The sequence below is a fragment of the Scophthalmus maximus genome, chromosome 3 (genome assembly GCF_022379125.1).
Source record: "Scophthalmus maximus strain ysfricsl-2021 chromosome 3, ASM2237912v1, whole genome shotgun sequence".
NCBI lineage: Eukaryota > Metazoa > Chordata > Actinopteri > Pleuronectiformes > Scophthalmidae > Scophthalmus > Scophthalmus maximus.
In genome coordinates this window covers 16,656,523-16,672,316 of record NC_061517.1, presented here as the reverse complement: position 1 = coordinate 16,672,316, position 15,794 = coordinate 16,656,523, and the positions used below count along the sequence as shown (strand labels likewise).

The 15,794-nt window shown below is 43.8% G+C and overlaps 1 protein-coding gene and 1 long non-coding RNA gene across 4 annotated transcripts in view; one reads left to right on the top strand and one right to left on the bottom strand.

Annotated features, from left to right (window-relative positions):
* sema3bl (sema domain, immunoglobulin domain (Ig), short basic domain, secreted, (semaphorin) 3bl) overlaps positions 1-9,689 on the bottom strand; it is a 59,274-nt gene extending 49,585 nt beyond the window's left edge. For both annotated transcript variants that reach the window (XM_035644192.2, XM_035644193.2), the window contains exon 1: positions 9,557-9,689. In XM_035644192.2, the coding sequence (XP_035500085.1) occupies positions 9,557-9,662 (106 nt within the window). In that variant the 5' untranslated portion in view covers positions 9,663-9,689. The remainder of the gene's footprint in view (positions 1-9,556) is intronic.
* A 211-nt stretch (positions 9,690-9,900) lies between these two features.
* On the top strand, positions 9,901-15,410 carry LOC118316404. 2 transcript variants are annotated; one of them, XR_004795190.2, is made up of 5 exons: positions 9,901-10,098; positions 11,438-11,502; positions 11,626-11,702; positions 12,224-12,484; positions 14,801-15,410. It is a non-coding gene; the product is annotated as an uncharacterized LOC118316404 (long non-coding RNA). The 2 variants fall into 2 exon arrangements; XR_004795191.2 differs by having other exon boundaries at positions 11,626-11,707.
* Positions 15,411-15,794: the final 384 nt, after the last annotated feature.

Genomic DNA, 15,794 nt, shown 5'->3' with positions numbered 1-15,794 from the left:
TAGACATTTTTCACACAAGCAAAACAAACTAGGTTAATGTGACAATTTGTCAATGAATTTTGATCCTTTGTTGAACTGTGAGTATGTTTGTAAGGTCAGAAAATTCAAAATAATATGCAAGGAAGCGTATTTGCATGACACACTGAAATATATTTCTGTTTTCGCTCATGCCAGCACTGCTGCAACTCCAGGTTTCAAATATTTTAATTGTTCCACCATTTTGAACCAGGCGGAAGTATGTCAACAAGTATTGGTTGGTTTAACCATGAAGATATTGATGTTCAGTATGAATCCTTTGAGGATCCCTTGACTTTTCCCCTGACGCCACGAGCAGGTCAACATTTACACTTGTCCAGTGAAATATCTAAACATTTTGAGGAAGGACTGGCAAAAAAAAAAGGATTCACCACAGTTTGATATGTAATAACTCTCGAGAGTAACGCTTAGAGTAAAAGAAATCATCTGACCAAAGCATTTAATGCAAACAGAAGAGGCCCGCATATTAATTTCACAAAGAGACAGCGAAATGCATGTCTATAATTGTAACCGTGACAACAAAAGTGCGGTACTCTCGCTGCCATAGGAGTGCGAAACATTTCTGTATAGGTCGTGTCAGAAGGTCGGGGCAGAAGACCTATAGGGTCACTGAAACCAAATGTGTTATGTTAATAGTGTCATTGTTACAGAGCAGCCAGATGTCTATTTACAGTTTTTGGGGCACAGTTGAGCTGCAGCTGAGAGCTCCAGTGAACTAAACTCCCAGTGATCCGTCCTGGCAGAGATACCACGGACCAGATACCCCATGACTGAGTAAATCCAGGGGATTTCCTGCCAACCTGTTACTGCTCCTCACTGGAGATGACATTTTACCCTCACAGCTCCCACATCTGATCATGTGATAAAACCATGAGAAGAGAGATGGGTGCCACAAAGGGAGTGTTCACACACCAACACACACACACACTCTCTGATATATTCAAGACTTCTTCTCCCCTCAGCCATCTCAGAATGGCTATAAGACGTCCTGTTACCCAATCTTCCCTGCTGGGCCAATCAAAACACGGCGTAGTGTGTTACCTCATCACCCTCGATCCTCATCAACCCTCACCCTCCCTTTCCTCCCTCATTTCATCATCTCTCTCTCTCTTCTTTTCTTACTCCCTCCCTGATTGCCACTTTTTCTCTCCGTCTTTCTCTTTTGTCTGCTTTCATCTTTTTTTCTATCCCATTTTTAATTCACTCTCACTCCATTACTTACATTACTGCCCTTACCACACACACACACACACACAGGACTCACTTTATCTCTCTTATCCAAATTGATCCATGACAAACTTCACTTCTCTTAATGCAGCTTTCCTCCGTCCCTTTCCTCATCCCACATCTTTCCTTTCTTGATCTCCCTCTTTATCCTTTCACCTCAGAAATCTCTCATCCTTCCTCTCCGCTTTTTCCTCATCCTCACTCCCTTTCATTTCATCAATCACCACAGTATACTTCTCTCTCCAGAAGGACTCTTTTGACTCTGTCTAGACTTCACTCGTTTACTCTCATCCCTCACTCCCTTGACACCTCATCCGAGGCCTCCAAATCTCTACATAATTTTCTGCTGGCTGTCGCGTACTACAGCACACACAGTTCAGCCAAATCTCTGCTGGCAAAAATAGAGTTTGTGATTATAAAATGGCATGGGTTTTATATATTGCATTTAACATTTACAGTTTTAGTGTTGATGTTTACCACAACTTAATAAATCCAGTGCAAAAATCCAAATTCTCCTAAAACTTAATTAAAACACGTTAGTTAAATTCACCTTTAAACCTTTATTTTGCAAACTAACTAATATTCTGGTGATAAGCTCCTAGATTGAAAAGGGTCTCGCAACACTTTTTTTCACCTTTCGATTTCAGTATTCTATCATGAATCAAATAGAATCTTGAACGTATGCAGTGGATACTCTGTTCTACAGAAAATCTGAGTACGGATGCGACACAAAGGGCCGGGAAGGCAGCTGCACATTCAGCAGCGCTCTATCTGACAAACACACAGATGTACGCACACATGCAGACACACTGGCTTCTCCTCTGGTGTCAGTTCAGTGTGATGTTTGTGTGTTTGTCAGCTGCTGTTTAATGGACACGTCAGTACACAGTGGAGGCATTGTGCTCAGCTCTTCTTGTCAGCGGCTCCAGCGGAACTAATTGATTGCTGAAAGAGAGGCTGCGTTCGTCTTGGTGACAGGCGCAGCACCTCAGTGTGTGCCACATGTAATGTCTCCCATCCTGCAGTCAAGAGGGCGCCCGGCACCTCTGGCCTTTTTTTTCTATCACTTTGTATTGCTTCTGTGCCAAAGTGCCAAATGGTAGGACACTGCAATGACACGAGACGACAAGAGGAGCCCCCTTTGTCTGTGCGACGGTTTGTGTGTTTGTGTATGTGTGTGTAATCATTCCTGTGGTGTTTTCTTATTCTTTCTGCTGTTTTTGTGTTCTTGCTGCACTCTGCAGGAATCTCCAGCTGTATTGTGCGAAGCGCCTCCTACTGTAATCCTTTAATGTCTCCAGTGAAAAAACGCAAGAGCAGAGCAGTGGATGTTTATCTCTGTCACCGAAAAAAGAGTGGTGGATGGACGTTTCCTCCTTGAGCTGGAGCAGTAATACTCGGTATAAAACACTGGCATGGTATCTGTCATTTCGACACCACAGTTCAGCAGGAACTTGGCCGACAGTGACATACAGGACAAGAGGAGGAGGCCAAGTTCAACATTAGTCCAAGTGAACACAGAGTTTTCGCAAGGTGTTATCTTGAGCTTGTGGTTGACTATTAAAAGCTTCGAGCGGACATGCTCAAGCCAATTATTCTTTTTAAGATGGCAGTTTCACAAAGGAGATTTTTTTTTTTGCGAGTACTGTTTGAAGACGGACAAACGATCGAACCTCACAAACTGCAGATTAATGTGAAACTCTCACGCGGATGAAGCAAGTGTGGTCTTCGTTGTGATGAAACATGTCAGAATAACCAAAGACAAAAAAGATCATTTAAGCGCATTTAATATGCACAATATGTGCAAAAACGCAGGCACTCAATGGTATGAAGAGCACAGTTTCAGCAGCCACTCAGGATTAGACTGCATCACACGTTAAGCTTCTCTGAGTTCTCTTCATGCGAGGGAGTGCCTGTATTTGTTCCTGTATTTGTGCACATACTGAGCATAATAAATTATCAGTATTAGCTTTCCAAAAGTATAGTAAGAATTTGAACATGCAACAATCCTTTTCTTTCTACAAAGAAAAATGTGCAATATCAGAATAATAAAAAGATTCTAAACCCTACAACCACTGAGTTTTAAAAAAGCATTTGGAGCTGAAGCAGAAAGGGAAATGAGAGGAACAGAAGAGTACTGTAGAAAAGAAAACAGACCAGCGCAGAGTAAAACAATAGATCAGAGCGTCACAAGGGGCAAGAGGGTGGGTCGGACCCCTCGAGGGCGGCGGGGGAACGGAGCTGCTGTGTGTCTTGTCAGTTGGGCGGGTGTGGCAGAGTGTAGAAAGTTTAGATAAATAGTTTTCCAGGACTTGAACCCCCCCTTGGAGAGCGTCTACTGCTGTGATTTGTAACGCTCATGTTAAAACAACTGCCAAAGCTGTGGACACTGGGGTTGGCTTTGGCTCTCACACACACACACACACACACACACACACACACACACGATGAAAGCCACACTGTCATTTCCTTTCCTTTTCATTTTCGTATCCCCTGTCCGTCTTTATTTTCGTCCTTTTATCTCTCTCCACCACCACGACCTCTTTTTGTCTGCTCTACTCCGGTATTTGCATCTTGCCTCGTACTTTTTTGTCGTCTCCTCATTCACTCTCTTCCTGTCTTTCTTTCACATTTACTCTTTCATGAGCCCATCGTTTGTTCACCTTCACAGATCTTTCATTCATTACACCCCCTCTTTTCCCCCTGTCCCATTCTCCCAAATTGTTAATGCCAGCATTAGGGGCATACAGTGTATGTGCAGAACAGGTTCTGGTGTGCACTAACCTTTCATCTATGCACTGTTTATCTGGACATGTTTTGCATGTTTACTACCTACCTCATCCCTGAGGTAGGTAGTAAACTTTTATCCAGAGTCAGTCCAGCCTCACATGATACATTCTGAACAAACTATGTTTATACTGTATTTAATTTAGTAAAAGTTAGCTGGGACTTCTATGTACAACTACAAAACTGTTTCCACCTCAGGGCGTAAATCATTAAAAGCACCTCATGAATATAATCTCAATTTATTTGAAAGCCTGAGTAATTTGTTAAAGAGCTGGGTGCTTTCGTGTTTTTTCTTTTTTCTTTTTCAACTGTGACTCACTCAGACAGTGAATGAATAATGAATTTGTTCGGGACTGTTTCCAGCTACACGACTGAGCCGTCTCATTCCGATGGCTCCTTCAAACGTGGTCCTCTAACCTTGAGGAAGTATCTTTTTTTTTAAGCCAAAACTTGTCTATACCTAACCACGTTGTCACCATGACGACATGAATGACACTGCTGTGAGTTTTAACTGAGGTAGGGACAAGCATCCTATATGGTCATTTAGGTTCCAGATATTAGCGATGGCCCTAGTTTGTAGTGTCCTATGTCATTTTGCTAATGCTACCAGCCCGTATTTTGTAGAGCCACTACACAACATTATTTGTTAAATGTATTTTGTCGTATTAAAATAGGTGTGGTGTAATGTCATGTAACAGTCTTACGGAATCCTGTTTCTAATTCATGTTGCTGGACTTTTATCCTGCTTCAGGTTCATTTAAAATCTGCTGCGCCAAGAAATGAACCTCAACTCACCGAGACACGATGAAGGAATCTGGCCCCTGCTCTTGTCCTGATAACTAATCTAATTTCATCCACGAGCGGGAGGAACAATGAGAACAGTCACAGGTTGGGGGGGATTTTCTATCTACATGACAGTTGTGTTTCAATCCCTGCAAACAGAAACAATCAAGGGCAGATCTCCAGTGTTTGTATTGGATTTCGCACGCAATTTTATTCTTATCTGGCTTTCTAATCCACATCCGTTTGTTTGTTTCTTCTTTTCTTTTTTCCCCTACTCTTATTTTTTCTTCAACATCGGAGGCACCTTCTCTCCTTTATTCCCAGCCGAGCCTCCTCTCCATCTGTCCTCTTTGATCTGGCCCCGTGTCATTCTCCTTTTTTCCATGCAGCTCCCAATCTCCCGCACATTTACTGTCAAATTTCTCTCCCCGTGTGTCTAATTCCTACAGCCGTGTGGTGTCTCTGATCTGGCCAGGAGGCCATCTGTGGCCAGTCACAGTCCAGCGATGCTGTTGACTCGACACACAAGTGACACCTTGAGACACACAGATGTCTACATCAAGTGCAATTGCTCTCTCTTTGCACGCTCACAAACACAATTCTCCACAGATATCTTCAAACACAGACACACACACACATCAAAAACACCTCCACAATAATGCCTCGGCACACAGCTATAGCCAACTTACTTACTGTGCATTTCTCTTACTCTCTCACGCACACACACACACACACACACACACACACACACACTCCTTCTACAACCCTCAGGTTGTGTGTCAGAAACATTTTCTTCATAGCTAAAGTAGAAATCAATGAATAATTACATGTTAGACCGTGGACCAGGATTGATAGTAAGATTCAGACTTTTTTCTTTTCTTATGAATCCATATAGACTATTGTTCATGTACTGTAAACTTAAATATTGACCATTGAGCCTCTTAATATTCCCAAGACTAAATGGTAAGAACGTACACAAACCATGAACCATCAGCACATGTCAACCATTAAAAAACACTAAAACCTCTAAAACCCTCTTTTCCTTCCAATGTGTCTTAGAGCTGAAGCTTCGTGAAAATGGTTAAAAAAAATACCAAAAAAATTGTGTCTGACAGGCCAGTTGGCTTGGTTACTAAACCTTCATGTTTCCCCCTTTTGTTTCCTATTTTTCTTTTCCCTTGCTGGGTTAGTTTCCCTTGCTGGTTGGTCCAGAGGCCTGGGACCACTTAAACTGAACTCAGGAAAAGCAGCCGAGAGGAAGATTGCGAGGAACAAGCTATTACACGGAGCGAGTGAGGGAGTGATGGGTGCAGAGTGGAAAGTAGGATGAAGAATAATGGAAAAATGAAGGAAAAGAGCCGAGAGATGAAAGGATACAGGGGATGCCCTACATTCCAGCAGCTCCAGAGTCTCCGGCAGACTCCCAGTGACGGATCACCCCGCGCTCCGCCTCGGAAACAACTCACACCCGACTGCGTGTGTGCATCTGGGCAACGCCGACTGAGAAAACAAACTCATTAATTCACAGGCTGTAAGTGAAAAACAAACAGAAGCCTCAACTCTGAGAACTAATGCATCTGATCAAAACAGGACGCCGATGCAAGTGTTTGTGCCTTCAAGTGCCCCCCTGCCTTTGGTGAGACAAAGTGAATATTGTATTAGACGGAGTGTGTGCGGCTCGAGTCATCGTGTGTGTGTGTGTGTGTGTGTGTGTGTGTGTGCGTGTGTGTGTGTGTGTGTGTGTGTGTGTGCGCACAAACACACAAAGGAGATTTAACTGAATGAAGGACACAGGCAGATTGAAGGGAGTCGGAAGACAAATGAAAGACATGCAGTGACACAGAGAGAAAGACACAGAGAGAGATGCATGATGGGAGGTTGTGCTCAGCAGAGGTCTGGGAGTCCAGCCAAACACACACACCCACGCACATCACCCACCTCGACGCTTCGCCATCACCTTTCTCTCACACCCACGCACACAACCATTCTCTTTTTGTTGTTCAGAGTTTGCGTTTCAAATTTGTTTTTTTTACATGATTATATTTGATGAATATGTGATGTGCTCTAATTATAATTGCTGCATGACTACACTGTCCTATGAAGGCAAAGCTAAATGGGAAGAGTATAAACAAATGAGATGTTAAGTACAGTAAACGGTGTTTGAGCATCATTTAAAAGAGAGGATTTTAACATGTATTTAGGACCGACTTGACTTGGAAATCTATTCAGTAAAGTCCTGTTGAAATAATGTGTTTAAAAAAAGAAAGAAAGAGGATTCACTTTCAATATCACTCTTTATTTAAATTTTACTTCTGTTTAACCCTGTACGTATTTTCAGCTGCAGGTCACTGAATCGGAGCTGCCTGCAATGTCTGAACTAAACAAGAGGAGAGGAGTACAAGTACTTTGATAGCTGGGTGGTAAAAAAATGGCGTCTTCCTGCTTGTGAACTTCTACCCGCTAATTGATTGAAATGAGATAATGACAGCTTTTCCCGTCGCCAAATTACCGCTACATCCTCCTGGGAATACAAACACCCTCCGGGCTTCCCTGGGTTTTAATGAGAAAGGGAGTGAAGAGACGGCTAAACAAAAGGAAAACAGAGACAGGGGAGTGAGAAATTAGACTGAACAGTAAGAACAGACGAGATGCGAAGAGAGATTTACCATTGGACAAGAGAGAAATAGGAACTTCAGTCAGTGAGTAAATTATGTAAAAGGGGGCAATCTGCGGGATCAAATTTGGGGTCACGTAGACAGGAAGTGTGGAACCGCTGATCGCTGTAATGAGAATCTTATACTTTCTTCCCAAACTCCTCGTCTCGCATGCAAATTTTGAGTTGAGCTTTCGTTTTTTTAATGCCAACAATGGAGAAAAAAGGTGGTTTTATATGGTTCTGTTTATGGCTTTACCAAAGTGAAACTGTGTGTAAAATCTAGTGAGTCAAACTTGGGCACTGATTCTCAGCCCCCCACCTCTTGTGTTTGCTCAAGGCATGGCCTTGTTTGCTCTATAACCAAAGTTCCCTGCACGCTACCAGCACTCCTTAATTGTGCTGTAGGATTTCCTTAAATCTTATATGTTCGACGCCAAAAGTATCATCCAGTGAACTTCAGTAAACAAAATCCAGTGAATTCTACAGAGCAATGTGAAGTGATGGTCAACGAATCTCGAGATATTACGTAGTGATGATACTATAACATGAAATCAAGTTGAAATGGAGGATAAAATACAACGTTTGTCACTTTTCGTCAAACTCTACTTCACCGGGCAGTGATGTTAACTGGAACTGCCACTCAGCCCCTGACATTTGCCCTGTGAGTGGTGCAAGACGAAAGGCCACGGGGTGAATCAAATGAGAAGAGTCGAATCTCATGAGAGGCCTTGTAGTATCCATCATAATACTGTGGAAAAGCTCACAATGTGTTTATAATAAGATACATTACTTTTAGTTTTTTCTCATTATATTTCGATATTTCTTATGCACAAGTGGAACATTCTGGCCCAATGGTAACGCTACGAGAAAGGTCAAAGTTCTCATCAACAACTGTGCTGCAACGGGTTTCCTCTTAGAAACAAGAAGATCGAAAGCGAAATGCTGGGATCTGATGCTTCGTGATCAACATGTTGGACTGATGGATAAACTGACACCGCACCAACATGGACCCTGCTGCCCGCTGCGCAAATGTATATGACGTTACATTAAAAGAAAAATAGATTTCCACACTTTATGTGCCTGCTTTCCTGCTATCTATAGCCTGAATGTGTTCCAAAATCAATTTCTTACCCCCCCCCCCCCTCTCTAACTCCAGGCAACAGGAAGACCAGTGAGCTCAGAGGCACAGACGGTGACTTTTCTCCCGAAAAACACGGAGCTGAACGGGAGGAAATCCTGCGTGATATCTATCGCTGATGATGATTGCAGAGCTCGAGTGAAGCGAAACAATGAGGGCGGCCTGGCAACAACACAGTCACCGGCACTTAAACACACAGAGAGACACACACACACACACACACACACACTGCAGAGTCCTTCAGTGCCTCTTTATCAGTAAACCTGAGTGAGTCACGGCTCACATGAGAGAGGAGGAGAGGGGACATGGTGTGTGTGAACGGGCCAAGGAGGCAACTTCTATGTCAAACGATGCAATTTTGGAAATATATGATTACACACCGGCCTGTGAGTACACGAGCCCAAAGGGAGATAAACCAGTGGAATCCTATGCATCCGGAGACTAACAGCAGAAACCTTTTCATTCAGAGGATGAAGGGTTATCAAGGTTTGACCATGTGGACCACGCTGGACAACAAATGGGCCAAAATTATGCAACATCCTTCCTCGTTATTCCGTTGCGGTCGTCCCTCCTATAAACTTTTATAACGTATCCCACCGCAGAGGGATGAAGCTGCGCCAAAACCTCCCCTGGCTGGGTATAATACCCCGCCTGCTTCGACCAGGCAAATGATCTTATATAAAACACAAACCCCACAAACAGTAGCCAAAAACATCGAGCCCGATTAAACGCTTCCAGCCCGGACCACCACGAAGACAACGGGAGTCGTTTTAGTAAAGAAAAGAAAAGAATTGCACAACAAAAAAAGAGAGAACAAATGAGATTGATGCTTTGTAGACCTGGGGTTGAAGTTGGAAAGAGAAGCAGAGGTGGTCAAGATCACCAATTAATGTAAGATGAGATTCATAGATAATTGATGACTTAATTACCTTTGTATGACAGTCTCAGCCGCGGCACATTGAACTTAGTCGCTGAGACGATGGCGACGAGCAGCGCAGCAAGAGCCATGTGGTGGACACGGGTTAATTCCTTCATTCTGCTAAAGAGTTGAGAATTCTGCTTTCAACTGAAAATGCCAAGAGATTATAGTCGAGGGTGAAAATGCAGGACCCCCCCTTCTCTCTAGATATAGCAATGTTGGCGTTTTCAGGTAGTTTCCCCGGTGCGTAAAAACTGGGGGAAAAAAGGATCTTCGGCCGAGCAGCTGCGCGTCCGCTCCACGGACTGATGAGGTGACTCGACGACTGCGCGCCTTCACTTCTCTTCCAACAGCTGCCCAACAGAAGTGTGAGAGTGTGTGAGAGAGAGAGAGGGAGAGGGAGAGAGAGAGAAAGAGAGGGGGAGAGAGACACCACGCCTTCACAGCAGTGGGAGCAGAGGGAGAGCGCGCGCACCTCGAGTGCCCGGCCCCTCCTTTACGCACGGCAGACAGCTCCCGGCAGACCAGGCGCACTTGGAGACGCGCTCACAGGTCAGTCGTGAACCATTTGTCGAGTGCATTTCGCGACCAGTGTGGTGTCGATGACACATTTTTACAGCGGCCACACACCAACAAACGGAACGAACCGAAATGGTGAGCACTGAAACGAGAGAAGACACCGTATGGCTGTGGCCCCTTCGGCCGGAAGGAAGTTGTTGATGGGTTCAAGGTCAAGTCGCGATGATAGAAGATCTTTGGTCAATGCTAGAACAGAAACGGGCATCCATCAGACTTTTTCATGAAAAACACGAATGCATGGATAAAAAATAGCACAAAATGAATAATCAGAAACAAAACAAACATGCATGTCCCTCTGTCAGCTGTGAGCCCTGCAGCATATTCTTGGCCCTCCTTAACCTCTTCACTACTGGACGTGCTCAGTAGTTTAATTAAGTTGTGGGGTACCCTCTGAACAACCCATACCCCCCCCTCTCTTTATTCACAAGCAAGCCTACAAGTGAACACGGGGGTCACGGCAGGGTTCGAAAGAGCCATTCAAGGTGTCAGTGTTCTATACCCCGAGTCTTTTGGGAACACTTGTTTGTAGCAGGGAAGAGGCTCTCATCCGCGTTCCATAGAGGCTCAGAGGCCGAACGTGGGGACGCGTAAAGTGTCGGTGGGAACGCCGGGTGCTTGAGATCACAGCGTGTCATGTAGCTGTGCGGGGGGCTTTTTTTTTTATTGTGTACTAAGTTTTAAGTTCTGTTCATTCAGGTTTATGAATGCTGTTCATGTCCTGGCAGATCAGTGTGACGCAGAGAGACAATCCCGGGCTCACAACAGTTGCTTTATTCCCCCTTTTTAAAAATTGTTGCACAGTTATAATATACTCTAATATAGTTCGTAGTCTAATATATACTCAAATACTGTAACAGATTTCGATTGTGATTAAATGGAAATTTGGCTGAACTCACAATCTCAATAATACTTTTCAGCGAGCAACATATCAAATGTCCTATTTGTGCATATTTAATAACAAAAATATTTCAGATAAGGCGTGTTCCAACAAAGCCTGAGATATGCAACTGGAAGTGAATGTTTTTCATGGAGAATATCGACATTGATGTCACATGTTTTTGTGCAATGGTCAATCCCAATTTTCTAATCAGTCTCCACTTAAGTCTTTTGTAATTGTGTTTTGAGAAGTGCTCTTCGAATGAAGTTAACATGTTTTATCATAGTAGACAGTAAAAAAAAAAAATGGATGAGCGACTGCATCAAAGTACCTTAAGTGTTTTAAACCTCATTATAGCACAAAGGAAATTACCGCGGACTACAGCAGTGACAACACGCAGCCTCCATCTCATTCCTGTGGTATTGTGCTTCTCAGGTTTCGAGTAACCACCGACGCTCCCTGATGGAATAAAGATGTTGCTACTCGTCTTCAGGCACAAGGTTTTTTTTTTGGTTCTTTTTATCTTTTAGATGACAAACATGTTTGTAAGGAATGTTCCATTACCAGAAACTGTGAAATCGTATCTGTGGTTTCTGTGTGCGCTCTCCTTTTGTGTCATCAAGCAATACAGCAGATTTCGAACCCAATCAGACGCAGTGGTACGCGATGGGACATGCTGTGTGGAGGCCAGCGGCTGCCGGTGGGGTTGTGATTATTTTCTTGTTGTTTGTCATCGTTAATGTGCCAATCGTTCACTGCTGCGAACGCTGTTTTGAATTATTCCAATTTTGAATCCGGCTCGCTCTTAATATCGTCTTTACCCTTGAAACAGAAGTTAACTCATTCTAAACCAAACAACTGATTAGGCAGCTTTCAAGCTCAAATGTTCAAAGTCAAAAAATACTCTGTTTTGCATTTGTTCTGTTTATATGTTGATCAGGCAGACATAAACCAAACCCAATGTGGCTTTTTTGCACACTGTGATTTACACAAAGGGCATTCGAAGAATGTTGTCTAGTGGGTTTGTTTCTCTCGGTAATTTAGACCAGTTGATCATTTAAAAACAGTAAACAAACGTGTTGTTCTGTAACAATACAAAGCATATTCAAATTCCCAAGTGCGATAATGTGACGTTTTTATTACAGGAAAACAGGAGCTGATTTCACAAGTTAGTGACCGCTGGTTGTTACTCAGATTTTTAATTTTTTTTCATTTCTTCAGGGGTGGTGAAAAGCTCTCCGCCACCTCGTGATTGGACGACACTTGTACAAATCCAAACTGTGTTTGAAGGACACACAGACGTGGGAACACCGCAGAAGTGGAGGCCACAGGCAGAGCGAGCGTTCAAGAGCTGAATTCATTAATTGGTGAAACCGCGGCCGCCTCACGATCCTTGTGATTGTGTCTCCCCTGTACTTGACAAATGAACTGGTCACTGGAAAAAGCCTCTGAGAGGAGAAATGCCTCTTCAACCGCAAGACGGTAAGAGGAACGGGAGGAGCGGGGCTGAGTTGTACTCTTCCCATCTCTCGAACTTTCTCTGTAAATTCCCCAGTGTCATTTCCAACCACGGACAACAGGAATATGGGCTTCGATGAGAAGAAACTCCACTTTCTCGATCCTCCCGTGCCTCAGTCCTGCCCATCTGAGCTCTGGAACAATGTAATTCCCTCTGAGAGGAGCACCACACGGCTCCCACTACCCTCTGTGTACGAGCTGTGGTCCATTGTCTGATTGAATTGCACTGTCTGAGTGAAGGACATTCTCTGCGCCTCACAGAATCCCTCCGAGGCGGAGTTGTGCTCTTACGGCTGTCAGTGGAGATGAAACGTTACGCCACTTGCCAGCGTCTTGACATTGCGTCACTTTGACGTATCGGAGTGGTTGCTCCCCGAGCGCCGATGGGACGGGAACGGCAGGGCAGAGGTTCATTAATTTACAATGTGGGAGGAACGGGGCAGAAGATGTGGATGGGGGACAGTTTCGAGGCACAAGACTCGGAGGCAGCTGGTGTGTTTGTGCGCGAGCCTCGGGGCTCATAAATGTTTCATCTTCCTCGGCCGTGGGAGTAGATAGAAACCCAGATAATGGAGTTGACATGAGTAGAGACGCAGTAAAGGACCAAAGTGACTCGTGAAAGTCACAGCGAGTGGAGAGAGATGGAGGGAGGCTGGTGACAGAGAGAGTTGAACACACTGTCCAGTGCGTAGTACAATGAACTGTGTGAGCACACAAGGAGCATTGTCGTACACAGTGTTGTCAGCGTCTGAGCAGAGTGGTACGAGGAAAGAACACACGTCACCGCTTCACGTAAACATCGCTCCGTTTTAGAAAATCATATAATGAGGTTGCAGCTTGATAGAGGTTGCATCGCTCTGTGTTGACCGACACCATAAGCTCGCTAGTTGTCAGAAGCCACGGGTGAAAAAAGCACATGTCCACGCCGACTGGGCAGCACGTCATAGTCGCAGAATCCTCCTGGAACGCGACAGCATTGAACTTTTCTGTCAATTATTTTTTATTTCTCTCAGTTTGACATTGGCAAAACAGCCTTTGTTGACATGAAAACCTCCCTGACGACAAGTCAAAGTGAGCCTCCCTCAGTGCCAACAGCAATTAAAGGAAATCGAACCCCCGGCTTTTTCTCAAGATTCTCTTGAGCCAGTTTCTGCGATAAAAAGTTTATAGCCATATAGCCATTATACATTTTATAGTTTACACATGTGCTTCTACCTACAGTGATATATCAGATTAGGTTACCCGACTGTAGGCAGGTTCAATGGTGTCCTTGTGAGGTCGGCCTACAGTGGCTTTATTCTTGTTTTAATCGTGCGATAGAACTTCTGAAATGTATGTCAGTGTAAGTGTCATATGCTAAAACAGCAGTGAGAGACTAACATTAGTGGACACCTAACTTTGAGTTAACATCACGTTCACCAAAGGCGCATTTTTATAACTCATAAAAATATTCAGCCTTCGTTGGTGTGAGAAAGGATGCACTGTTCCTTGAGGCCCATTTATTCCCAACGTTAGAAACGTATACGCAGACAGACGGAGCCTCCTGTCCGCACTCTGCGTTCTGTTCGAATAACGGAGCAGTACCACCGGAAGTCACAGGGGGCAGTGTAGCCAGGAGCTCAATGGAGGCGACTAAAAAACAGGAGGAAGACATTTGGACAATGGCGGAACTTTTTGAGGAGAGACACCGCAAGTTACAGAAAGAAACTACAAAGCATCGGCAGGACAAACGTTTACAACGCTGTCGCTTTTGCGTCTCTCTTAAGATGCACATTATGTGAACGTCTGTCAGTTTGTCGTTGTCAGTAACTCTTGACTCTGCGCTGCCCTCTAGTGGATTTCTGTCATCCACTACAACTATGCCACGCATGGCAGTGGCTGTAACATCGTTTGAAATGTTTTCGCACTTAAAGGCTGCATAAATGAGCCTTCAGTGAAATTGGAACGGGGGAGATGGAGGCTTTTTAAATATCTCTGTCACAGACTCAGTTCTGAGACAAATGTTGACAGATCGGCCACACACTGTTTGCCACTTCTTAGGGTTCCAGACCAATCTTTTTCAGAAAGCCAGCTAACGTGAACTAGTTATATGCAAACAAAGAAGACAATTGAGAAAAAGTCTTTTGCAACAGCTGCTCCCTCTGAGAGAAGGACAGTAAACTGACCTATATTTCCTCACCGTTATTGTTTTAATTGTGCTTTTATCTGAGTTTGTTCATTTTAATATGAAATGCATGAGCAGATTTTTATTTCCCTCATTTCATTTGGCCCAACTCATAGGCTGGAAAACATGGTCAAGAAAGTGATCCATTCCGTCAGTGGGCCGGCCAGCGGGACCAACGGGGACCAGCCATTTGGACGTGATGGAACAGGAAGGTTAACAAGCCAACAGTGATTATCTTTTAGTGTTCCGCCAGAGTTGATGTTGCCATGATGAACAAATATGTGTAGGTAAAATGACACACCGAGGACCAACGGCCTCCTTCACTGTCCTCCATGGATTACTTTGCTCTTCAATAACTTAATATGCTGTTAGGGATGGATCATAAAATCCGAGAAATCCCATCTCATACACAGCTGTAGTAATTCTTTGCCACATCTTAACAGTGGAGGAAATGGGACAAGAAATCTTCCCCTTGTATCAGGAGGAGGTGAGTGCTGGATATTTTTCTTAACTTTTAACTGCAACTGTAATCGTCACCATAATTTGCACTGGAACCTTTGTAGCCATGGTATTGTAGCAGGGCAAAGGCTGTGGCAATGACAGTTGATTACTTTGTTCAACATTTGGTCCAGACTGAAATACAGTATCTCTTTAAATATTCTGGATTGCCATCGGCCTTCAGAATAACTTTGATGATCGTCACATTTTCCTCCAGCATCATTGAGGGGCCAAATTCATGATATCCAGTTTTTGGTGGTTTGTTTTAGATTTCATGGCATATTTTTCTGTTGTACCTCTTAAAATAATGTATTTCTTCACTGGGAATTTCACAGAAGAATTTTGCATAATGATAAGGAGATGATGTAAAATGACCGCGATGCTAGTAATATACATGAGATAATTGGATACGTAGTAAGAATAAAGGAGATGCTTAGTTAATATCTCCAGAGAAAACCATTTGTCAATGAGTCTTTGTAGTGAAACATACACACACACACACACCTTTGTCTGAAATGCATGTGGACCGGGCATTGAAGGGCGACATGTTGCTTTGGTTTGGGACATTTCTGCAAGTCAACGCACGCACACACACACACACACACACACACA